General features: G+C 36.6%; 1 protein-coding gene across 3 annotated transcripts in view; it reads left to right on the plus strand.

Moving 5' to 3' along the window:
* MED15 (mediator complex subunit 15) overlaps nt 1-27047 on the plus strand; it is a 246494-nt gene that overhangs the window by 159283 nt on the left and 60164 nt on the right. For all 3 annotated transcript variants that reach the window (XM_090409717.1, XM_090409718.1, XM_090409719.1), the window contains one exon: nt 17590-17663. In XM_090409717.1, coding sequence (XP_090265843.1) covers nt 17590-17663 — 74 coding nt within the window. The remainder of the gene's footprint in view (nt 1-17589; nt 17664-27047) is intronic.

Raw genomic sequence — 27047 nt, forward strand, 5'->3', positions numbered from 1 at the left:
GGAGTGCTTCAGGACAAAATTTCTTACCTCACATCTTGTATTAAAAAATACAAAATGTGAGGTAAGAAACAGGAATATATGACTTAGCGAGTGGAGAAAAAAAAAATTATGATGATTCTGTGCTAAGAGGACTTCTTAAATGAGAGCATGACTGAATGATGTTTCTATAAAAGGAGTCCTTAAATGAAAATGACTAAATGTTTTCCTAGTGCAAAAATAATATTGACGAAGTTGTCATGATGCAAGAAAGGTAAGGTGAAAGAATTTATTGTTTTGGTTGGCACTAATGACTTGGTTGATGAAAAATATTATTTGAGAGAAGATATGAAAGAGTTATTAGATGAAGTAAAAAAGAAGAGAGAGTAAAGATTACAAACTTGCTTCAACAGTATTATAGAGATGAGTTGGGGAAGTGAGTAATGATTATAAATAAATCGCTGCATATGTTGTGCAGAATGAAAGTGATATGGAGTTTTATAGACCTATGGAATGAAATAGATGGACAGAAAGATGTGTATAATGCTGATAGATTGCACTTGAATGGACTTGAAGTTAGGTGCCTCAAGAAAGTCCTGTTCACTGAACGTGTGTAAGCACAAACGCCAGGAAAACTAAAGCTATTAGGGTGGAGATGCAAATAAGTCTGTGCAGGCACCCATAAGGCAAGTTAGTGTGAGAATGGCCAAAAATAGCAAAATCTAATTTTTCAAGTGAATGGGTAGTCAATACAAATCAAATGGGTTAGTGAATACAGGGTGTGAAGGTGGTTGGTGGATGGAACTAAGAGGATACTACAGTTTATGTGACAGTGTGCTGAAAAGGTGTGATAATCACGAATAAGGAATTGAGGTAGAACCATATAATTTACACATTATTATACATATTCCCCAAGAAGTGTTACATGGGGGTTAAATTTTAAGATATGCATTTTCTTATAGTTATATTAGTTACTTTAATATCATTTGTTCTAGGTGTTTATCAGAACTTTTTAGCCCCTCCCCTCATATATGTTGATGCTTGAAGTATCAGAAATAAGAGAGGGAAGAGCTTCTGGCATTGGTTGTTGTAACCTTGCCAAAAGTTATCAACATTAATGAGACTTTGCTGACAGCAAATGATGTAGTTACAAGGATAGAGCGTGAGGGTGTAGTATTTTCAGGAAGGATAGAGCCGTTCATATTTGGGGGGGGGGGAGACAGAAGATAGAAGATGGGTTGCAGTCAAAAAATGTAATAGGAGATCATGAAAACAGGAATGATATAACTAGTATTCGCAGTTATTTTGAGGTAATCTTGTGTGAGATAGAGGCCAATAGTACAAAATATATTTGGTTGCTGCTAGAGGGTGCAAAAGATGATGTAGGAGATGCATCATCAACAAACTACTACAATGAGTACAGGTTGAGTAATTATTATAGAAAACTTCATCTACAGGGACATAGGTTAAAAGGAGGAATGATCAAATATCTGGAAGGAAATGGAATTTACTTGCCTACTAAGAGATAATTACTTGAAACAGCATGTGATGGAGGAGACATAGAGGTTTGAGAATGCGCTCTGGTCATAGGAGCAGAACTGTCCATAACTAAGTTAGCCACATTGCTTCTGATTGGGGGATTAATCTTGCAGTCTTCACTTAGAAGGTTGCCAGTGTGTGAAATTTTCAGTTCAGAAGGGATTTATGTAGCACTACAGCCAAGTAATTATGATTAGCTTATCAGCCATCTTGAAGCAGTGGTATGAGATAGGAATATGCAAGTGAAAGACGTTAACAATTCATGGGAGAAAATCGAGGGATATCTGCAGGAAGTAGTATCAGAATGTATATCCAAGATCAGGAGGATATTTCAGGTAGAAGTTAGATGGATGAGTATTATCATTAAGCAGGAACTGAAGAAAAAAAAAATGTTGTGGGAGGATATATAAAGAGAAAGGTGATCAGTGCTCACAAGAAATTGAGGTTCAGGCAAGTAAAGTGACTAGCATTAGATGAGCAGGCCAAAAGCCTGCTCATCTAATTTTAAGTGTAGCAAGTAAGAGGAAGAATGATTATGGATAACTGAGTGTTAATGGTAGTGAGGTGATGAAAGCCCACAAAATAGTTGAGTGACTGGGTAACCACTCTGCATGATCAATCATCCAGGTGAGAAATGCTTTGACAGATGCAAGAAGAGAGGTTAATGAATTAGGATTACTTAGGATATTACAGAATCTAAACGTAAATAGTGGCATCAGATTAGATTGAGGTCATCCCTGGAAATTGAGATAGTCATTAGCAAGTTTGTGAGGACTAGATTTTTTGTTAGAGAGTGGCGAATGAACAGATAGTTACCAGAATCTGTTGAGAATGCTTTTTCAGTCACTGTATTCAAGGAAATGTGTGCTAGATATTATGGGTCTCTCATGATGACCCTTCCAAATATACAGTAAATGTAGTGAGCCTCCTGGGTAATTCTGACCACAACCTAGTGCTCATCTCCTGCCCCATGCAACAACGCTTACACAATCACACCTGCACAAGAGTAGTCTGGCATTATAACAGTGCCAAATGGGACAGCCTCTGAGACTACTATGCTTCATTCCCATGGATGGACTATTGTTTGCAGTCTTCCAATCCAAACATATGCACCGAACACATCACCAAAGTAATCCTCACTGGCATGATAACATACATTCTCCACACCACTCTGAACTGCCGTCCCCCTACTTAAACCGTTCTCCAAAAGATGTGCCAAGGCTGTACTAATGAAAAACCAGGCATATTACAACTGACTCAAATTAAGAACTCCTTCAATGCCTATACTGAAGCCCGAAACAAATGCAAAAAAATCATCAATGATTCCAAAACAGAATTTGAACGGGCTAAAAGCAGGAGACTTGCAGCCTGTCCTAGCGCAGCAGCCATGCCTTTTGGTCCCTTGTCAAAGCAATTGGTCGCAACTTTTGCTCTACGTTACTCCCAACCAGTGGTGAGCTATGGAAATTTTAACAAAGGGCTCGCATCATTGAGCAAAAAAAAAAAAAGCCGTATTTCACATAAAAACTTTTATTAATACAACACAAATTCCAATCAAAAAGTATGAGAGGACAATCAACCTCTAAAGGCTATCATTTTTAAACAAATATTTCATGATCTAAACATGAAATATTTGCACACAATCAACTGTGTTAATTTATCTTACATAAGAAAAACATTTGATTGGCTACTGGTTTTACCATACGATTGGCTACCAGAAGTGAGAAGGGTAAAGATAGTGCATGTGCTTATTTTATTTTCAAACTTGGACGCATTCGTTATAGAGGAGTTGAAATAATTCCAAATAATCTATACACTGCTGAATAGACTAATTTTTGTTAGGTTACCGTATGAGTTTGTCGCTTAATATGTTTCAAAAAAAAAATAAATAAAAATGTAAACAAGAAGAACAAGGGGCTCGCAAATTTGAGAAAAATTTAACAAAGGGCTCGTGCCAGCCCCTTATAGCTCACCACTGCTCCCAACCCTATCATACCCAGATGGCTCAATTGCAACATCACCCACAGAAAAAGCTAATCTCCTGGCTTCACATTTTGCCTGCAATGCACGCATAGCCAACAATGGCAAATCTCCCCCCCCCACCCCGCCTCCCAGTCATTCCAACTGCCCAACATACAGTGCCCCCTGTATCCTGTTGTCAAAATTAGACACAAAAAAGCCCTTGGCTCTGATGGCATTCCTCCAATTGTCCTGAAAGTCTGTGCAGCAGAACTGACTCCTATCCTATGCCGTCTGTACACACTGTTTTACTCCACTATATATATCCCAAAGCCTGGAAATTGGCCTATATTCAACCCATTCACCAAAAGGGAGACAAACTGCTGCCATCTGACTACCACCCTATCTCACTCACCTCAATCCTATCTAAAGTGATGGAGAAAACTATCACTTCTCAACTACTACTTTACCTTGAAGGTACCCAGCTATTAAGTGACCACCAGTACGGATTCCACTGATGCCAATCAACAGGTAACCTGCTCTCATATATCACCCATCTCTGGACCATGGAAAAATTTGGCAAATCCCAAGTAGTTTCACTCAATATCTCTAAAGCCTTTGACCAGGTCTTGCACAAAGGCTTACTAAGCAAACTCCCATCATTTGGACTGTCTCAGGACTTCTGCAGATGGATTACCAGCTTCCTGTTTGGACATACACTGTGTGTAATGGTAGATTGCTCCTTATCCTCCCATTATCTAGCTAATGCTGGGGGTCCCACAAGGTTCAGTTCTCTCACCAACCCTCTTCCTTCTATATATCAATGACCTACTTCAGTTGACCTCCAACCCATACACAATTTTGCAGATGACAGCACATTGCACTCCTCCCTTTCATTTGAAAAACCTTACCCTACACAACTCACTTCAACCCACACAACATCAACCACAACTTCCCTTAATGCAGACCTCCAGAACATTCTCCGATGGAGCTCAGATAACCTCGTCAATTTCAATGCTAGTAAAACCCAGTTCTGTCTTATTTCCCACAAAAAAGAACCATTTTCCCCCAGTATTATTTTTGATAACACTCAAATCCCCAGACAAGATGAAATTTCTCTTCTTGGAATTACCACGACATCAGGCCTCTCCTGGCATAAACACATTACAACCATTGCATCCTCAGCTTCCAAAAAACTAGGCTTTCTCTTTCGCTCAAGACATTACTTCACTTCAGAACAGCTGTTAATCTTATACAAATCGCAAATCCGCCCAGCTATCGAATACTGTTCTTGCATTTGGAGTGGGGCTCCTAAAAGCTCCCTCAAAATGCTTGACTCAATACAGGAGAGGAGAGCAATTAGACTGATAAATGATCCATCTCTTACCGATTCACTCCCCCCACTTTCACATAGACGTTTAGTCTCTGCAATTTGTATATTCTACAAATATTTTCATGGAAAATGCTCATCTGAAACAACATCAATAATTCCCCCACTCTGTACTAAACCCATTGGAACACGTACAGCCACCTCCCAGCATCCCTTCACAGTACACCTTGAAACCCACAGAACAATTTTCTTCTCCTCCTTTATTCCTGCTACTGCAGTACTGTGGAACAGTCTTCCCTCTGAGGTATTTCCCAAGGAATACAATATACAGGCTTTTAAATCGAATGTTAACAAGTTCCTCCTTTCCTATCCCACTACCCATATATGGTACTGAAGTACTATAGGTTGACCAGCCAACCTCTTGTATATGGGGCCCAGCATTAAAAAAAAAAAAAAAAAAATGATGAATCTTCAAATTGCATGTTCTAGTAGCAAGGCTTGTTAAGAGAACAAATTACCGTGACACGTGTTCTCCTTGCCGACGTAAACAAAACCGTACGGACGCAAAAGAAGAGCTTTCGAATACACTCGGCCATGATCTTTGGACGATACTTTATGATGTCTCATGCGCATCGGCAAGGAAAGAGTTCAAAAAAATATGAAGTCGGCACTTGAAAAAATACAAAAACCTGACAAAGAATTCTACTTCCTTACCACAGCCGCCACTCAACACAGTAGTCAACCTCTCGTCCGTAGTTTTAAAGCCTGAGGCACTCGCTGCACTTGCATGTGGTCACAATTTCGCCCTGGCTCCTAAAAGAATACCTACCGAAGAAATCATGATCCAAATAGAACGTGGGATTCGCAACCTGCCTAACCATATCGCCACAACGTCAGACTGGATGTAGTCGGTGTTCTCACTAAAGCCAAACCTCCAAAAACCAACTTATCCAAAGACGAATATGCAGCCCTACAAGAAATGAAGAATAACAAAAAAATAGTAATCACCAAAGCGGATAAGGGAAACACCACTGTGGTGCTAAATCAAAAGGACTACAAGGTAAGCTTAATGCTTTAGTACTAGACCGTACTACTTACCTCCCTATTCAATATAATCCTACCAGCTCTCAGATTAGAACTCTCCACAGACTCCTTAAGAAAGTCATTTCTTGGCCTGTGGAAGTCACTAATAAACTAAAACCTTATAACTCTAGACCCCCCCCGATTATATGGACTCCCAAAAATACATAAACAAAATGTGCCATTACGTCCCATAGTGGATGGCATTGATTCCCCCACATATAAATTAGCCAAACATTTAGCCAAAACGCTCACACACTATACTGGCAACACACCATCACACATAAAAAACTCAGCCCACTTTAAAGCCAGTGTAGAAAACCTCTCACTCCAACACACTGGCATAATGGTCAGTTTTGACGTCTCCTCCCTATTCACTAATGTCCCACTCAAAGAAACCCTAGAGCTCGTCCAAGCCAAGTTTCCTCCCGATATCTCAGCCCTATTTCAGTTCACAATGAACTCAGGCTATTTCGTTTGGCAAGAAAAGTTCTACAAACAGATAGAGGGGACAGCCATGGATTCACCACTTTCACCACCCTTGGCCAATTTCTTTATGGAGACCTTTGAAGAGAAAGTCTTAAACTCCGCCCCACAAAAAACCCACTATTTGGCTTCGTTATGTGGATGATGTGTTCGCTATTTGGCCACATGGCTCAGACTCACTCCACTCCTTCCTAACACACTTAAACACCCAACACCCCAGAGTCTAGTTCACCTTAGAAAAAGAGGAAAACAGCACCCTCCCCTTCCTAGACACTTTAATCACCTGCCAGCTTGATGGATCTTTGGTTTTCTCTGTTTACAGAAAACCCACCCATACTGGCAGATACATTCACCAGCAATCCCCCCCCCTCTCACAACAATATGAAGTTATAAAAACACTATATAACAGGGCAAAATTAATCTGCTCAGATGACAAGGCCCATACTACTGAACTAAACCACATCCACAACACTTTCTTAGCCAATGGCTATAACCCCAAAATAATCCAAAAAATACTCAAACCAGTAAACCACAACCCCCCCCCCCTCCACAATAAAGATTACACCAAATCTATCACCATCCCCTACATCCAGGGCACCTCTGAGAAAATAACCAATATCCTCAGAAAATATGACCTTACTTCTTGTTACAGACCATATAAAAAGTTGGCATCCCTTATCTGCTCTACCAAAGACCAACCACTTCCCCTAGACCTACCTGGTGTTTACCATGTCCCTTGCAGCTGCAAATTGTCCTACTTTGGCCAAACAGGCAGAACAACAAATATCAGGATTTCAGAACACAAAGACTACATCCGGTTTCACCAGTACAGCCGCTCTGGGTTGGCAGACCATGCCTTAGATACCCACCATAGAATTCGTTGGAAGAAAACAAAAATAATGCACCGCAGCAAGTTTAAATACGAAAGATTATTCAAGGAATCTTCAGCAGCTCTAAAAAACGTTCCTAACCTCAACAAATTTGGGTGCATGAAACTACCCCAAATTTGGGAGACTTACATTTTGAGAACTTCAGCCCAACTGCCACGTCAACCAAATTAGCCCACCAGAGGGCACCATTAGGACTTTAGGAACAATATTAGTTTCTTACTTTCTTCTTCATTTGCTTTTGTTAGTGCCTGCGTGCACATACCATATCTTTATGTTCCTGAAGATGGCAACGTGACGTTGCCGAAATATAGAAGTTATTTATTAAAGTTATCTTTAATTAATATACTTTATATGCGTTGTTAATTCCATAAACTAATTACCAGTTCAAATTGCATGAAGGTTCCCATCCAATAATAATAATGTTATGGTTTATCTGATATAAACCTCAAATAATAAATATGAAGGGTGTGGGGAGAGAGATCATGAAAAAATTTGTTTAATCAACCAGTTTGCTATGATTTATCATGTACAACTTCAGGATAAAATTAGAACTTTAAAACAACTTGTATTAACAGAATAATCTCTAAATTAACAATTGCATGGCTCTTGTGGCATTGTGTTGTATAACTATCGTATTCTAATTCAGTTATGCAGGTCTTTGAGGTTGGTGTTACACTGTGTTGGGTAACATAACCTTTCAGCAGTTTTTTTTTTTTTTTTAATATATGTACACAGATTTCTCCAGATAGTCCTGTCTGTCTGACAGAAAATACTGCTTGCACTGAAAATTTTCTATATTCTTGGTCTCTTGAGAGGAGAGTGAGGCTGTTTGGGCAATCTTTGCAACATTTTTTTTCATAGGTGTGAAAGCAACTTTCAAGCTGTACTGTATAAATTTTATCTATGACATTTTGTATATAAGGCAAGGAAACTGTACCTTTTCTAGTTGTCTTCATCATCATCCATGCGCTCACTGCCCGTTGATGTCCGATGCCTGCTTCACTATCTTCTTCCACCTTTCTATGTCCAGTGCACAGTGTCGCAGTTTTTGTACATCCATTCCACACCAGTCTTTTATATCGTCTATCCATTCTTATGGTCTACCTCTTCTGTTTAAACCATCCAAAATACCAAACATAAATGTCTTTATCTTCTGATCCTCACTCATTCTACAGATGTGTCCAAATAATTGCAGCTTTCATTTTATAATCTTCTGCATTAGATTCTGTTTTGGTTGTATCTTCTGATAGAGCTCTTCATTGGTGATTTTCTGTACCCATCCTATTCTTAGAATCTTCCTGTAACAATTTCTTTCAAATGCCAAAATTCTTTTTCTTGATTCCTTATTTATTACCCATGTTTCAGATCCATACAGTACACTGCTGAAGATGCATGTTTCCAGTACTTTTAGTTTTGTTTGCAGGCTGATCACTTGACTTTTCCAGATGTTTTCCATGGCCTTCAGATTTGTTCTTCCATTTGCAATCCTGATCTTTATTTTTTTTTTTTTTACAGTCCAAGTTTACTTCCCAAATATGTGAATTGTTCTACATTTTCTATATCAGTTCCATCCACTTGTATCTTTTGTTTCGTGTTCTTCTCACCAAATACCATTGTCTTTGTTTTTTTCCAAGTTCATAACAAGTCCAAATCTCTTCCTTTCCTCATTTAACAGTTTCAGTGTTTTTTGTAGTTCTCTTTCGTCTTCTTCAATAATAACAGTGTCATCTGCAAATCTCAGATTGCTAATTCTCATTCCATGTGCAGATATTCCTTTGGCATCTTCCTTCAGTTGGTTCATTGCTCTTTCTAAATGTGCAATGAAAATGCTTGGTGATATTGGGTCTTCCTGTCTAGTACCTCTGCTTGTTTTAAACCATTTCCCCAAATCATCACCTATTAGTTTTTTATCAATTCCATAGGATTGCAGAACTGCTAATATCACTTTCTGGTCAATATTGTCAAATGCTTTCTGAAAATCAACAAAGCAAGTATATATGTTTTTGTTTTTTCTCACAGCTTTCTCTGCTAGTAACCTCATTGTCAAAATCTGTTGATTTGTAGTTCTTCCTAAATCCTGCTTGCTCGTCTGCAAGGTGTGCTTCCAATTATGTTCTCAATCTTTCTGTCAATATGATCATCAGCACTTTACCAAGGTGACTTATCAAGGCAATTGTTCTATAATTTTTACATTCTAACTTATTTCCTTTCTTGTATAATGTTACTAATATTGATTTCACCCACTCCTCTGGCATTTTCCCTTCTTTCCATACCATATTACATAGTTGCATTTCTGTAACCATACTTTCACCACCATATTTAATAATTTCTCCAGTAATGTTATCGTTATCAGGACTCTTGTTGTGTTTTAGCTGTCCTATCGCTTTTTCTACCTCTCCTCTTAAAATGTCCATATCATGGTCATTACCTGGCGGTGATATCTGCTTCAATTCTTCAGTCAGTTTCCCATCGCTATCTGAATCAAATCATATAACTCACTACAGTATCTTTTCCACTGCTGTACAATTTTTCTTTATTCATCAATACTTTGCCTTTTTCATCTTTAATTGTGGTCTGTTTTGGTTGCCACTTTCTATTAATCGTTCTGATAATTTTGTATACCTCCCTTGTTTTATGCTCTCTATAGTACTGTTCTATATTGTTGCATTGGGCTTCTAACCATTTTATCTTATCCATTCTGACTGCTTTTTTTCACCTCATTACACTTTCTTCTATTTGTTCTGATGTACCCCTTCTTATCTTCAACATTCTTTTCTCCTGTACTAACTTCAGTGTTTCTTGTGTAATCCATTTCTTCTTGATCTTCTCTTCTTCTGGTACTTTCTTTAACTGCATCTTCTATCATTACTCTTTTCACTCTTAAATTTGAGTTTTTTTTTCTCTCTTCACACTTTTAAGTTTCTCTTCTAACACTGTTCTGTACCTTCTTACTATTTCTGCTTCACTTATTCGTGCTGTATCTCTTTTATTCTGATGTTGGGGTTTATATTTCTTTTTTAATTTCAACTTAATGTTTGCAATCACTAAACTATGGTCCAAGTCTATATCCGCTCCTTGAAAAGTTCGACATTGCATTACTGATGTTATCCATCTTCTTTTAATCATAATCATATCAATCATGTTTTTGGTTTTCCCATCATTTGATCGCCACGTCCATTTTCTACACTCCTTTTGTTGGAATCTTGTGTTACAGATCATCATCTCGTGGCCACAGCAAATTCTAACAGTTTTTCCCCTCGTTCATTTCTTTCTCCGAAACCATATTTTCCCATGACTCTTTCCCAACCATCATTATCTATTCCAACTTTGGCATTCCAATCTCCTTCAATAATTAGCACATCTTGCTTTGGTATTGTTTCTATTGTCTCTGTCAGATCTTTGTAGAATAAGTCAATATCCTCATCTGTGCTGTCAGATGTGGGTGCATATATCTGGATTATTGATATGTTGAATGGTTTTGCCTGAAATCTTGCTACTATGATTCATTCATTGACTGGTTTATAGCCTAACAGTGCCTCTCAAGATCTTTTGCTAAGAAGGAAGCCAACTCCTGCTTCGTGCATGGTGTCATGTCCTGACCATATTACTTTGCATCCATCGATCTCTCCAGATGATGTCCATCTCATCTCTGCCAATCCTAGTATATCCCACCGATATCTCTTCATTTCCTCATGAAGTAGTTCTAATTTTCCTGACTTCCAGAGTGTCTGCACATTCCACGTTCCTACTGAAAGCAGTTCTGTTAGTTTCAGTTTCTGTTTCCTTTCGGTATCCCACTTTTCGATCCAACCCCGATGACTCGATTGGTATCACGGGCCTTGTTTATCCGGACCATGCCCGAGCCGGCATGCTGTAGCTGTTTATTGTATAGGCATCAGATAACAATCATGTTTTTTCTTTACAGTCAGAGCATCGACACTCATCTGACCGACCCTCCTCTTTTATCCAGGTTTGGGACTGGCATGAGACCCCGAGGATCCCATGGCAGAGTTCTAGTTGTCCTGCTTCTGTTTATTCATTGGCTTACCTAATGGCTTTTGTTGATTGTTTTAAGATTGTAGCTATTCTTTAGTGCCTGCCCAAGATATATCATTTCCTGTTCCCTTTAGCTATAAATAAAGATGCCAAGAAATTATACTATTGGTTTCATCCTTATCCAAATGTGAGCACACAAAATTTACACTTGATGTTATTTCAACACTGGGCTATTTGTATATAGACGCTAATGACTTTACATCAGTTGCCTTAGTAATCCATAATGCAACAAACATATCCTTACAGACATGTATAATGCTGTGCATTATGGGAAGAGTTACTACCCAGGCTGGTTTCAACCTTTATTGAGTCCTCATCAGTGGGAGCCAGACCCAGCAGTAAAACCAATGTTGCAGTAATGCAGAAGTCATATTTCCATATGCAAGTAGCAAAAGGTGTCACACCTTATTACTAAAATATTCTGGATTAAAGATAGACGTTGAAAGTTTTTCCATTTGATTATACTATAAATTAAAGATACCAAGAAATTATATTCTTGGTTTCATCCTTTATCCAAATGTAAGCAAACAAAATTTGTACATGAAGTCACTTCACAACTGGGCTACTTCTATATAGAGGCTAACGACTTCACATCAATTGCCTTTATCTGTTCATCATCATGCATATCAAGGATTTAGGCCTAGCATGGCCTGTTCCGGCCTTAGAAGTCATCCTTGAATCATTTAAGAGGATGTCCTGGTTTTCATTTTCCTAATGGCTTGTACTTTAAGGCTTGTTTTGGTAATCTTTCTGTTTTCATTCTTTGAACGTGTTTCATCCATTTATGTTTATATTTTTTAATTTTTTTCTATTACTGGTACGTGGTTTAATTCTTTCACAATTTCTTCGTTTCTTTTGTGATCAAATAGGGTATACTTTGCAGTTTTTCTCATAAACTTCATTTCTGCTGTTATTAATTGTTTGTCTTTTTGTTTTATTGTCCAGATTTCGCTTCCATACATTAAAACTGGTAGGGCTAATGTATTGTATACTTTTAGTCTGGTTTGTTTTTGAACTAGGTTTAGTTTAAATATAGAGTTAATTACACCTCTTATTTTTAAATATTTTGCAATTTTTACGTTTATATCTTTTTCATTTTCATATGTGATCATACATCCTAGGTAGTTAAATGAATTCACCTGTTCTAATATCTTGTTATCTATTACTATTTTAGTTCTTGCTGGATCTTGTCCTTTAAAGGCCATAGTTTTTGATTTTTTTGTTGACCTTTAGCTGTTATTACTGGATATTGTGTAAATTATATTTAAGAAATTATAAAATGATATTCTTGTTTGGTCCTTTATCCAAGTGTAAGCAAACAAAGTTTGTTTGTTAAGTAGGTTCACAACAAGACTACTTGTTTATAGAGGTTGTTGACTTCACATTGGTTGCCTCAGTATCCCATAATGTAAAAACATTATGGGAAGAGCCACTACAAACACCAATTTTGACCTTTATCGATGTCTCATCAGTGGTAACCAGACCCACTAAAAAACTGGTCTGGGTAATGGCCCTTCCCATGATGTTTTTGCATTATGGGTTACTGAGGCAATTGATGTGAAACCAACAGCCTCTCTACAAGTAGTCTAATTGTGAAGGTACTTGATGTGCAAACTTTACTTATGCTTGGATTAAAGGATATTATATATTATCTTCTAGACAGATGAAATACTGTCCTTAAGTGGGGCATTTGTGAATAAGGAGACATCGATACTGACCATTAGGTCAGTGTTGAGGTCTTGTATACCGGGCTTAAAAAAATAGACTGAGTTTTTTTTTTTTTTTTATATGTGAAGAGGTATTGCCAGTAATATGAAAAGCACTTTGGCTAAATGTTTGCCTAGTTTGTAGGTGCATGAGAGTATACCATCTACAGTTGGGCATAGTGGTACATCCTTTTTATGGATTTTTGGGAGTCTATAAATACAGGGGGGGGGCATCTGGAATTATAAGGTTTTAGTTTGTTGGTCACATCTGCTGGCGAGGAAATGATCACAACACTTCTTGTAGAAAGGCTTATACGTTGGTTGCACACGATTAGTAAATAATTTAAGGAATTCACAACGAATACTGGAATATAAATTAAAATAAACTTTAATATATACTTCCTATATTTCGGCAACTTCACATTGCCATCTTCATGGGAACATAAGATTAAGACACATGCACTCAGGCACTAAAAACAGCAAATGAGGTCAAAGCGAGGAAACTACTGTTTTTCCTAAAGTTCTGATGGTGCCCCCTAGCGGGCTATATTAGGTATTCTTTGCCATTGGGCTGACGTTCTCAAGATGTACGTCTCCCAAATTTGGGGCAAGTCTCATGCATCCAAATTTGTTGAGGTTTGGCATGTTTCTTAAGGTTGATGCTGACTCTATGAATAGTCTTTCAAATTTATGCTTGCTGTGGTATATTACTGTGGCTTTCTTCCACTGTATTCTGTGGCGTGTATCCAGAGTGGCTGTACTGGTGAAACCAGATGTAGTCCTTGTGTTCCGAAATTGTGATATTCGCTGTCCTGCCTGTTTGGCCAAAGTAGGACAGCTTACAGCTGCAAGGCGCATGGTATACACCAGGTAGGTCTAGGGGAAGCAGTTGGTCTTTAGTGGAGCAGATAAGGGATTAGTGATCACAACACTATGCATGATAATCAACGTATAAGCCTAACTGCCAGGATAAATAGAAATGGAAGAACCCATCATAAATCAAAAACACATTCCCTCCCAGAAATGCTATGCTGCATGCATACTAGAAACAGTTTTATCTCCCTATGTAGTGCCAAACACAGTAACTAAATCCAATTATTCTAACATTCTCTTTCAAATTTCCAGCTGCAGAATATATGTGTAACAGCTGCTTATAATGCAGTCACTGGATATACTGAAAACACATAATTTATGTAAAGCAAACAAAGATGTATGTGTGTATGCTGATTTTTACAAATAAAATTCTACCAAAAAGTCACAACTAGAGAGCTGTGTAAGTATTTTTGGAAATGTGACCTCCTCATGTGGCACATATGCTAAAGAGTTTCCACTGATGGTGTACATATGTGCGGAGACTGCACAGCATGAACGTGTTAATGCATCACTATCATAACTTGATAACAGACCATTTTCACTTTCTCACTTTATGCTCTCTCCCTCTCTTTTCTTCCAAAATTCCTTTCCTATCCTCTCTCATGCAATATTTATCACCAATTAAATCATTTTTAACTATGAGAACTACCATTTAATTTAATTTTCTTTTTTGTTTTTCAATTACGTTGTTAAATTTTTGATTTTTCTTCCTCGAAAACTTAAAATAGTAACAGTCATCAGTGGCATGTTTTATAATTGAATTGCTATGCAATATGATTCTTCTTTTTATGTTTTGCATGTTTTACCTGATTATCATTTCGCTATAATGTCTTATCTGATTCATTGCTTTGTTGTTTTTCCTTTTGCTGTTAACTTTGTTGTGTTAAAGAAACAGACTTTCATAATTTAGCCTTGAATCCATCAGTTATTTCAAAGCATTGCCCAAAATTACAAACTCTTTTATATGAAAAAGAGCACGTTGTCAACGCCCAATATAGCAAATCCGTAGTAGATAGGTTGCTATAGTGAATTTCTTATGGCACAGCATTGTGTTTTGTTACCTTTGAAGCTTTACTCACTCACTGTAACTCAGTATTTATAGTGAGTGAGTTTATTGTAATGTTTATTGTAGTGAGAGGACTATGTATTGGACTACAGAAGGGTTGGTGCTGCATGATATATAACTCAGCCAGCCAGAACCCACCTCTTCTTAGTGTTACCTGTTTCCATGCATTGGACAAAAATGTACCTTCTAGTTGAAAAGAAATTACCAGCTGTACCCTTAGATAATAGATTGACTTTCATCATTCACCAAAATAACACTACTTTGCTTATTGGAGGCCTGAAGTGGACAGTTTAGTCTTCAGAGTAATATCACTAGCGTCTGTTCCCATTTCCCTTCTTATATGCTGTGCAAGTGACACACTCTCCAAGGACATACCAGACATGGATATGCTGTAGGGACTGTCATCTTCTTAGAACTTGCTATATTTTAAAGTATAGCAGTAAAATAGTACTTAGTAGCTGGCTGACTTCTAGTAAATAATATGCAAAACCAAACTTGATTGTAGCAAATCAGACTTCCTCTAGTCTGAGTATAGTTGTATGTTTGTGTGTGGGGGGGATCAACACAATCGAAGAGCCAGACAGTCTATGAAGCATCAGTAGCTGAATAAGGAATTATATGTTGACATAATTGGGGTTACTGAAACTAAGAATACCAAAACAGGTAAGATCCTTTGAAAACTATAGAATGACTTATACATGCATTAGGAATCAGAGAAAGGATAGAGTGAAATTGTGTTCTTTATGCTCCCATTGACCATCAAGTACTGAAGCAGCAGCACATTTTTGGGGACATTATTAAAAAAAAACATTTGTCATAAAAAATGAATTGATACGTTGACAATAGAAAGGGTATAAGTGCCAAAATCCAAATTTTACAGGAGAAGCAAAAAGCCGAATGATCATCTATATAAAATTGCACCCAGCACAATCTGTTGACGCGTATTACAATTAGAACCAATTGGTTAGGAAACTTGTCTCCTTTTCTATACAATTGACGTTGGAACATATACATCTCTTTCAGTGAGAAAACAACTTTTTGTAAATTTTGGCACTTACACCCTTTTCATTGTCAACACCTCAATTGTTTGCTGTTTCAGTACTTTATGATCAATGGGAGCATAAAGAACACAATATCACTCTCTCCTTTCTCTGATCCCTAGTGCTTTCATAAGTCCTATAGTTTTCAAAGGATCTTGCCTGTTTTGATATTCTTAGTTTCAGTATGTAGATTTATGTGGATCTTGGTAATATATTCCAGACTTGCAGAAATATGGGAAAATGTGGAAAAAAAGGAAAAGGCTAACTTACATTATAAATATCCTGTCTACTTATTTCTATTATCAAGTTATTGCTATTACAAAGATTTACATAAATTCACATACGGAGAGAATGCACAGGAAAAATCATATTAATTGCATAGTAAGATTTTCAGAGTGGTGAAGGATACAATAGCTTAAGCTTACATGGGATTTACTTGTTCAGAACCATCATCTGAATCTGAGCATGCAAAAAATGAATATTGCAATAAACAGGTCAATTAAGGAAGGTTTAAAAAATCAAAGTTTGAAAAGCTTGAAGATATAATCTATAGACTAAAACATAATAATAATAAAAATAATAAACTAATGCCTTTTACTTATAGGGAGTAGGCGAGGGCAGAGTGAGACTGAGCGGGCAGTTCAATCTCCACCGGTAGCCAATCAGAGATAGCTGTCCCATGTTTATCACTAATTATGGATGGCAGCACTTGTTTCCAGCAAACAAGTGCTGCCATCTCTTGGTACCTAACCCTAACAGTATATGTTGCTATAATAAATTTAGTTTAATCCTTTATTCAAGTGCGAGCAAACATAGTTTGCACCAGAAAATATCTTCAGGACTGAGGTAAGGATCACACTTGGATAAAGGATTAAACTAAATTTCTTATAGTCTAACCAAGCGAAAAAATAAAGTTTCAAGTATATGTTGCTGTCTGAAATAATGTGGGTTCTACAGTCAACTTTGTTGAGTTTATGGGGCGGAAAACCAGAGTTTATGGGAGAAAAAAGCCACTTGTCCATGCCAGAGATTGACCAACTCAGGAACCAGTCAAAGAAAGGCTTAGAAAAAGTTCCTTCAGTTGGTGACTAGACTTGAACTATAAGTTTATCTTTGGGCAGCCTAGCGCAGAGGATGCAAACACCACTTCCACTGAGCTACAAAGGTCTTCAGACTAAAACATACATTACAATGAAAACATAATTTTACACCGAATCTGCTTACATTTTATGTAAGCAGATTCTTTGTATCCTGTGTGTTTAAATTTTCCATAAAAATTTCATATTTGAAAAATTCTAATCAAAATATTTTTTAACGAATAATAATTAACTTGTAAATCTAAATATATATATTATTCAACTTGCAATGTTTCAGTAAAGCTAGTACTTGAAATGGGAAGAGGGAATGGAAGCAGAATAGCTTGTGTTCAGCGAAGATAAATTATTCTACTGTCCATTTCTCTGAATGGAAATGAGGATAATATTGGGTTTCCTTAATTCTTCCAGGAAAGAAGTGAAAAGGCACCCTGTTTCCTGTTTCAGGCTACTTCATTCAGCATATCTGTAATTATCACCTTTTATTTCATTAGGTTCCTAACCAGGGTCCAAACAGTAATCAGTCTGCAATTGCTTCTCCTGCTGGCCAACCACCTTCAAGTGTTGGGTAATAAAAGCTTTCATGTAATTTTGTGTTTGTGTGTGCAAGAAAGAATTGTTTAAAAAGTGTATAGCCTGAAGAGAGAGAGAGAGAGAGAGAGAGAGCATGACCTGATCATCAATCAGTGCAGCTACCAATTACAGTAACTTTAATTAGTAAACTCCCAATGAACTCAGTTGCTATAGATAGCTAATAGTTGTCTCCACATGGAATCAAATCCCTTGGCTTTAATTGTATGTTTAATTGGCTCCTTGGCTCTGAAAATAAGGGTAAGAAATAGATTTTTTTTTTAAGTACTGTTATCATCGAGAAAATTGTTATAATTTCCTCAGAATGAAAACAAATTGTTTAATGAAATTCTTTGTTTAGGATCTCAATTAACATTTGTTGAGCGAGTCACCTCAATTTTTGTTTACCTGGACTATTTTTATTGATTCATTTGTGGCAAAATGATTGTAAATGCTAATTACTAGTCTGGCTAAATGGAATTTAATGCAATTTGGAGTTTAGAATCTATAGGAAGAACTATTCTTTCTGTCTATAGTCAGACAATTTTAGTGCCAGTTTAAACAAAATAAAATGGTACGTTTGCAAAAGAGCCAAAAATAGCTCTAGGCTCAATCATCATCATTTCCTGATAGCATTTACAGTATATAGTTGACTCTTACTATTATAGCAAATGTCATTATAACAAACTTGCTCACTATAACAAATTACTAGGAAGTTCTAACCAAATCCCTGTAGGTATAATGCTAATCTAAAATTCTCTGTAGCAAACCATTTCAGTGCTTCCTACAAGCAAAGTTAATCTTGAACAACTTTCTTGAATTCTAATAATGTTTGGTTGAACACTTTCTTGTATAGTACTACTAAGGCCTGAAGTTCGTTTGGTTTCCTTCTGGATCATCATCATCATGGTATTGATTTTAATGTTCTGAAGGTCATAACAGCCTTCTGAGTGTGATTCACATTAAAAAAAAAGTTTGGTGCTTTGGCTAATTTCTCTTGTATTCCATAAAAGAGTGGCCAAGTGGATAGCATACTTACTCTCCAATCCAACAGGCTGTGAGTTTGAATCTTGCCATGGAGAGTCTATTAGGCACTGGTGTAGTGTAAGCATCAGCTTTCAGCTGTTTCCCTACAAAGAAATACATTGGATTTATACTGAGAGATTGTGGTGGCCATTCAACTGGCCTACATCTACTTATGGCTGGGATTTTGTACCCATAGGAAAGCATTTCTGGCCCAGTGTTTATATGACCTTTTCTCAGAATCATTGGGTAGAACAAGTATCCAGAATTTGCCAAACATTTTAAAAACACTCTTTAATTTTATACTATATTTGCCATCTTCATTGGCTCCACATCCTTAATTTTAATTGTCCTAGCTGTAAATCATAGCAACTCAACCCAGCCATCTTGATTATTTAAAAAAAAAAAAAAAAAAAAAAAAAAAAAAAAAAAAAAAGAGGTCTAAATACCGAGATATTTTGTTTGTCCTGTAGTTCGCAATTGATTATCTGGTCCTCAAATAACTAAAACTTCAGTTAATTAGCCATTGAATGAGTTTGCATGTGCCAACAGACTTATAACATCATTATTGAATTAATTATATCTCAGTTAACTGATCAGTAAATCAATTTCCTAAAACTGCTGATAATTAAGAGATCAGTGTATTAATAGTTGTCTTCGTATCTCATAGAGATGTTCAGATAATAATAAATAATAACAATAGTTTTGGCAGAATGTTAAATTCATTATTGTTTTAGTTAAAACCTAACTTACAAAGAGAAATTTCTGGTTATTAAAGAAACTTTCAAAAAGAACTATTGTGACAAAGCAAATTTTCAAAATTTTATGTTTTTCTTATTAAATGTGTTTGCTCCTAGTTGTAAACCATTAATCTTTCAATTGAAGAATATTATTATTATACCTTATTTATACATGATCATTAATTATATTCATGTATATGTTTGAGTATTACTTTTAATACTACACAGCTGCCTATTATCTAATGAAACAAAATTTGTATGAAAATAAAAAGCAACTACAGAAAGATTGAATCATTTATTTATTTTCAATATAATCTTCTCTTATACGGTGTTCACTTCATTCATACAGATTTTCAAAACACTGCTGATAAGTGTCTAAAGGTATAGCATTTAAGCTCAGTTCTTGCATTCTTTTGAATGACCCAGACTGAGTCAGACTAGCATCCTTTGAATTTTGTTTTCCATTTTTGGGGGGGGGGGGGGGGGAATAGAAAAAAAAGAAAGTCCACCAGTGCCAGACTCAGTAAATACAGCAGATGTTCTAGCACTATACTAGATTTGGAAGCGAGTGTTTCATGTTTACCACATGAAACACTCGCTTCATATGCAGCAACAGCCAGCTGTTCATTCAGTACTGCTCCCCTCTCACTCATGTCATGTTGATTAAGACAGTGATTCTGAACCGGTGGGTTGCAGCCCCTTAGGGGGCCACAGAAAATTTATAGAATGTTTCTAGTTTTTAAAATTTTGAAATCTCTTAAAATTATTTTTTGTTCCTTATTTTACTTTGCTTCAAACTTGTATTGTTTTGTATTAGTAATCTGAATTATGCAATTTAATGCAATAGTTTCTTTTGTGGTGGGGCAACAAGTTGACTTTTCGTTGCTGGCAACACTGCAAGTTGTGACATCTGCCTACTGGATGTGTGAACACGTGATAGAAGTGATTCTCTGAAGTTTTAAATAATACTAGTATGAATGCATAGAACTGAACATTGTTAAGTGCTACTTGAGTGCAATTAATTTTCGAAACCTTCAGTTTTACAAATCAGTAGATTTGTTATTTCCTAAAATTTACCCCCCTTATAAAATGAGCAAACAAAGAACATTATTTGATTTCCTAAATATAAATACAATGAAGTTTTTATATAATATTTAAGTAAAGTTGATTCCTCTGTTTTCTGATTTTTTTGTCATTATAATCTGAAAGTAAAACTACTATTTTACTGGATTAAGACATTGCATGTCACTGAGACAGTGCTGATTATTAACTATTTGACCCTCCAGGAAAAAATCCCTTATGAATAATTCCATGAATGTTGAAGAAAATCCCCATTGTTTTGACTAGTAAATTCTGTAGTCAAACCTTTGCTGTCTTGAAGATGACAATTGCCATTCCATGCTTTGTGTTTTGTTTCTAGGTCATATCAGAAGCACTACAATTCATCACCAGTCACAATTCTCTCTAAAATGGTATGATTTGGTCTGTCTTTGTCAATTTTTGATACAGGCCACTAACACCATCTCACATAAACAGTGTCCACACAAGAACCAATGAAGCTATCACAATGTGCATGAGACATCTAGCTGTGATGTGTTTGGTGCTGCAATCAAATTTTAATCCTTCTACACAATTGCTAAATTTTAACATTGTGTAGCAGGCTTGATGATTAAATCAGCCTAAGATTGCGTTGTCTCAAGGACTTTACATGCTTAAGGATTTGAAATTTAAGACTTTTGAGAAGTTTAGATTGCCTTTAAGTTGAAATAAATTAATTGTTATACTATCAATGAATAAGCCAGTTCACCTCTGTTAAATTAAATCCACGAAAAAAAAAAAATCTTTGGCCGTGACTAATCATTTTGTTGACACTGAGAGCTGAACAATTGCAATTGCCATTGCTGACCTTATCTTATATCTTTACTGATAATGTTCTAACAAACTAGGTACTACTTTATTCCAGGCTTTAACCTTATGAAAAAATGTTACTTTTCCTTCCTCAGTGGTAGTGAACAATATAGTTGTCAGACTTCCTACCTACACATTGTTTGATGCAAGATGAACTTGTGTTCATCTTTCATCAAAATCAGAACCCTTGTTCTTTCCAAGGGTTCTGATTTTGCTTTTGCTGTATTTATTATTATTATTATTATATCCACATTATTATCTAAGAGCTCCAGGGAGTCAAGGACTCATCGAGGGAGGCTATAAATTGCCCAAACCAGCTGTCATACCTTCCCTTAAATTCATTCACACTAGATGCACTCACTGCTATATGAGAGAAAAACCTAGCTCTTACCCCTTTCTTGACTGTGAATAAATTTAACTTCCATGAATATCCCCCCGTGTTCTCTCACTGCCTTTCATTTAATGAAAAATTAGATGATATTCTATAATACCCATTCAAAAGCTTATAGACCTCTATCATATCACCCTTCTTTCTCCTGTTAATCAGAGTCTACAATCCACATACGCACAATCTGTCCTCATAATCTAAATTATAATCCAGATATAATTTTTGTAACTCTTCTTTGCATCCCTTCCATGAATTGACTTCTTTATCCCCTTGGAACCCTGGAGACCAAATCTATGCACAATAATCCGGTGTGGTCTTTTCAAAGCCTTATAAAGAGGCAAACAACTTCCTTATCCTTACATGTCAAGGTTTGCTTCAACATCACAATTATCCTCTGAGTTGTATTTGTAACTTTTGCTATGTGACCTTTGAATTTCAAATTCCTATCTACCAATACACCAAGATCTCTTGCCTTCTCAGCTTCTTGTAACATAAACTTTCACTTACTAACATTAAACTGATAGCCATTTTCATTTGCCCAAATTTCCAGCCTATTCCAATCATTTTGTAAGTTCTGAATATCAATAGCATCTCTGATTGCCCTGCCTATCTTCACATCATCAGCAAACATTTGCACATCTGATGTTAGACCCTGCGTGATGTCATTAATATATAGATTGAACAATAATGACCCAAGACCTGAACCCTTAGGTACACCACTGGTCATCTTAAATCTGGCAAATTCACACCCACTTTATACTACTTTTTGATATCTGTCTGTCAACCATCTCTTGATCCAAGTCAAAAGTTTATATTCCAATCCCATATTCTCCAGTTTATGCCTTAGAAAAATCCAACATTATCATAGTGTATCCATTCCTTTTATCCATCTCGGCTGTAACATTCTTATAAAATATGAGCAAATTGCTGAAACATGACCTTCCTTTAGTAAACCCATCCTGCTCCTTGCAGAGTAGCATGTTTGTCTACCCATTTCTGTATGCGCGTTCTTACCAACTTCTCTAAAATCTTCACTACCACACCAGAGATACTGATAGGTTGGTAGTTAGACTCATCAGTTTTTGTACCATCCTTGTACAATGGAACTATCATACATTCCTTCCATTTCTGTCGTATCAATCCTTAGCTGGGACTCAAGTTATGTAAACATATGAAAGGCATAGCCAATTCGGTTGAACACTCCTTTAGCAAATGGGATGATATTCCATCTGTCCCTATAGACAAATTCTTATCCAGGTTATGCAACAGCTCTTCAACCTCTAACTCTTCATCCAATGTAGTGTAGCAGTAATACTGTGCACCATGTTACATACACCTAGTTGATATATCTTAGCAAAGTGAGCACTCATCAACTGAACAATCACGTTAGCTTCTGACACTTGAGTACTATCTGCATTCAATAAAGTTATTTTTCACATTCATTCTTTCTTTTGTTTGCAGCATAATGACCAATTTCTTTTCATACTGTGATTTAGCTTTCTGCTCAATACTAGTTAAAAAGGTGAAATATTCCATAAGCTGTAATCTAATAATAGTAACTGACACTATGAACAAATCCAGGATTCTTTGACTTCGAGAGATCCTTCTTTCACATGCTACTTGAGAAAGTTGTTTTGCAACAGTTCAATAAATTCCTCTTCTTTCTTTCTTTTTTGGTCTGAGCTTTATATATTTCATAACTCCTCTCACTCTTATTCTCATGATATTCTTTCCACATCATCTTCTTGTGGATCTCTTGCTTAATAAGGTTGCACATCCATTTCACTGCCAACCTATTTATTCTTTGAACACTCTGGATACTGTCTCATTTAAGCACTTTTTTCAAAGATTCCCATGCATTGCTGACATTTTCCCCATTCATATCAGTAACTGATACCATGGGACCAAAGATAGTATTCTCCTAAGTTGATCATAATTTCCAGCTTTGTAGTTCAGCATGTAACCTGTTTTAATCGGAGCATCAATACAATTAGATACTTCCCAAGAAAACAGCATGATCACTGTCACTTGGTGGTAATGTAGCCATATTCTTAACAGAAACCCCTTCTGACAATATGAGCAAATCCAGCACTCTTTGACTTCGAGTTCTTTCTTTCACATGCTGCTTGAGAAAGTTGTCTTGTGACAATTCAATAAATTCCTCTTCTTTCTTATCGTAAGATTTCTCTTCTACCCAATCAATGTTTGGAAAATTAAAGTCACCCATAATGATCATTTGTTTGGTACCCATAAGGCCAAATTGGCGATGCACTTCTTCGTCCCCTGCAACTAAGCTGCCAAGTCTAGCAAACCCCCCCACACACACACAATTTTATAATTAGCAATATTGATTACAGCTTATTTATTTCCAGATGGAATATTTCACCTGAACTGCTAATAAAATTAGGTGTGAATTAGTACAAGTCCTCTACAAAGCCAAACCATATCCTTTTAACATCACTCCTTACACAGATTCCTGACTTTCTGGATGAAAAATTATATAATATAATTTTTAATCATATAATAATGAGATGGTAAATCTATTTATTTTCCTGTACAACTGCTAATCTACTCATTAAAGGTCTGAAATGGGCACACTTCATACTCTAGAGATCACATGAACATTTTTCATGTGATCTCTAGAGTATGAAGTGTGCCCTGGGACTGACAAAAAATCTACAGATGCCAGCCTTATTAATTACATCAAGTAATGAATACAGTCAACAGGTTATTTAGATGAAGTCATATCTTGGGATGCACAGCTCATATATAAAAATATGTCATGCTAAGTCCCCCCCCCCCAAAAAAAAAGGATATATAGTCTTTCCAAGATCCATAACATAAATGTGGTGTCATGTCTATCCTGTTCTATTATGCATATCTCACTTTAAAAAAATTTATCAATAGTTCCTTAGCTGTTTATCTTGACAGGATTGTTACCTTCTTTTGTTAATGCTGTTGTTGATTTCAAGAATAAATTGATGGATTTGTTCACCATTCTGACCTGATAGTAAACTCCTGGAATATGGTTGGAGTTTTAAAACTCATTGCATGATTCACTTTTTTCACTAACCATTATTTACAGATTGTCTGTCATTTCTCTTGTTAAATTTATTCACTGACAAGAGGTTGATTATATGAACTTTCAACTATATCTAGCAGTCCCCGTTCCATTGATTTGGTACCCTTCAAATCATCTCCAATATCATCAATGTAAATTAAACATCACTCAACCTTCCAATTATATATTTGGTTTAATCCAAAGTTTGCGCCTGAAGTATTTTCAGGACTGGGGCAACTCGTAAGGGTGGGATAAGTTCTGATCACTTGCCTTAGTACCCCATAATGCAAAGCACATCTCTCTCTTTGCAGACATGTATACTGCTATGCATTAAGGGAAGGGTCACTACCCAGATCAGTTTCGACCTTTATTGTGGTGATACTAAAGTGGAAGTAATGCAGAAGTCATATCACCATATACCAGTTGCCAAAAGGTGTCAACACCTTATTACTAAAATTCTTTGGATTAGAGATAGTTGATGGAAGTTTTTTCACTTGGCTAAGCTACCAATTATTGGGTTGGCAAATAAGTTCATTCGGTTTATGCGTTAGTACAAGTTTATGCCGCTTCACCTGCGCTATTGTTGCGCTGCCGTGCAACACTATTGTGCAGGTGAAAGGTGACATTTTACATAACCTTTCAGTGAATTTTCGTTCGGCCTGTGTGTAACATATTTTTAGAAATGGAAGGAAATAACGTACGTTACCAGCATATTTTGCTTTTTTATTTCAAAAAAGGAAAACAAGCTGTGGAGGCCCATAAAAAAATATGCAGCATATATGGGGATGGTGCCTTAACACGTATGCCAAAAGCGGTTTGCCAAATTCTATTCTAGAGATTTCGACGTCAGTGATGTGCCTCATGCCAGTCACCCGACCGAGGTTGATTTGAGTGTTGTGAAGGATATCATCGACAAAAATCCTTCAAACAGTGCAGGAGATTTCTGCAGTACTGAACATATCCCATACAAGCGTTGAAAACCATTTGCACAAGCTGGGATATGTTTCAAAACTCAATGTTTGGGTGCTGCATGAATTGACTGTGGCTAATATGACTGCTTGCATATCCATCTATGATTCGCTGCAACGTCGCCAAGAAAATGACCCATTTTTGAAGCAGATGATTAGGGGAGATGAAAAATGCGTGTACGATAACGTGGTGCGTAAAAGATCATGGGGTACAACAGCGAACTGCTGCAAACAACCTCGAAAGCGGGATTGCACCCAGTGGTGGGATTATAAAGGTGTTGTCCACTATGAGGTGTTACCATCAGGCAGAACAATAGATTCAACTGTCTATTGCTCACAGTTAATGCGACGGGCCCGTGCAATCAGCACAAAACGTCCTGAATTGACAAATCGGAAAGGAGTTGTTTCTCACCATGACAATGCCAGATTCCACACATTGTTAATAACCCGGAATAAATTGTTACGTCTTGGCTGGAATGTTTTACCGCATTCTCCGTATTCACTGGACCTGGCACCTTCCGATTACCACTTATTCCGATCGTTGCAGAGAATTCTGCAACGATCGGAAGACAACAGTCAAAAGACACCTGGATCAGTTTTTCGCCAGTAAACCTCAGGAGTTTTATGAACGCTGCATAATGAAGTTGGTGGACAGATGGCAAGAGGTCATTGATAAAGAGGGTCAATATATAACTGACTAGTATGTATTATATATATTAAATAAAATGTGTTTCATTCCACTCTGAAAAACCGAACAAACTTATTTGCCAACTCAATATATATATATATATATATATATATATATAGCTTAGCCAAGTGAAAAAATTTCCATCATCAGTCAACCTTGTTGTGTATGCCATTAGTAGTCACCTGCCTACTCCTTGATACTGCTCCACCATATACTGCTCCTTTATGTCTTTCGGCCACTGGTTCTCTTACCCATGTCACCATCTTCATATACTTCCTCATTTGCTTTGGTTTACTTAAGAAGTTTCCATAAAGAATCCTGTGAGATGTTTCTTTTTTCAAAATGCAACAGTAACATAGCACACAGCCATGTTCTTTATCCAACATTACTGTTACTTTATTATAGAAAGTGAGTGAGTAATTGACTAAGGAAAACCTTCTTTTCACAAAACAATGTAGCTCTCCCCCCCTCCCCCCCACACATAATTATAATTTTTTTCTATACATCCATTCATTTTCACTGACAATGCTTACATTGCCACCACAAATATATCTTTCTTAGTTGGAGGAAATGCCAACTAAACCTCTAAGTGGTAGACGTCTTTCA

This window comes from Typopeltis vanoorti, chromosome 20 (genome assembly GCF_054136105.1).
Source record: "Typopeltis vanoorti isolate ZY-2024b chromosome 20, IOZ_Tvanoo_1.0, whole genome shotgun sequence".
NCBI lineage: Eukaryota > Metazoa > Arthropoda > Arachnida > Uropygi > Thelyphonidae > Typopeltis > Typopeltis vanoorti.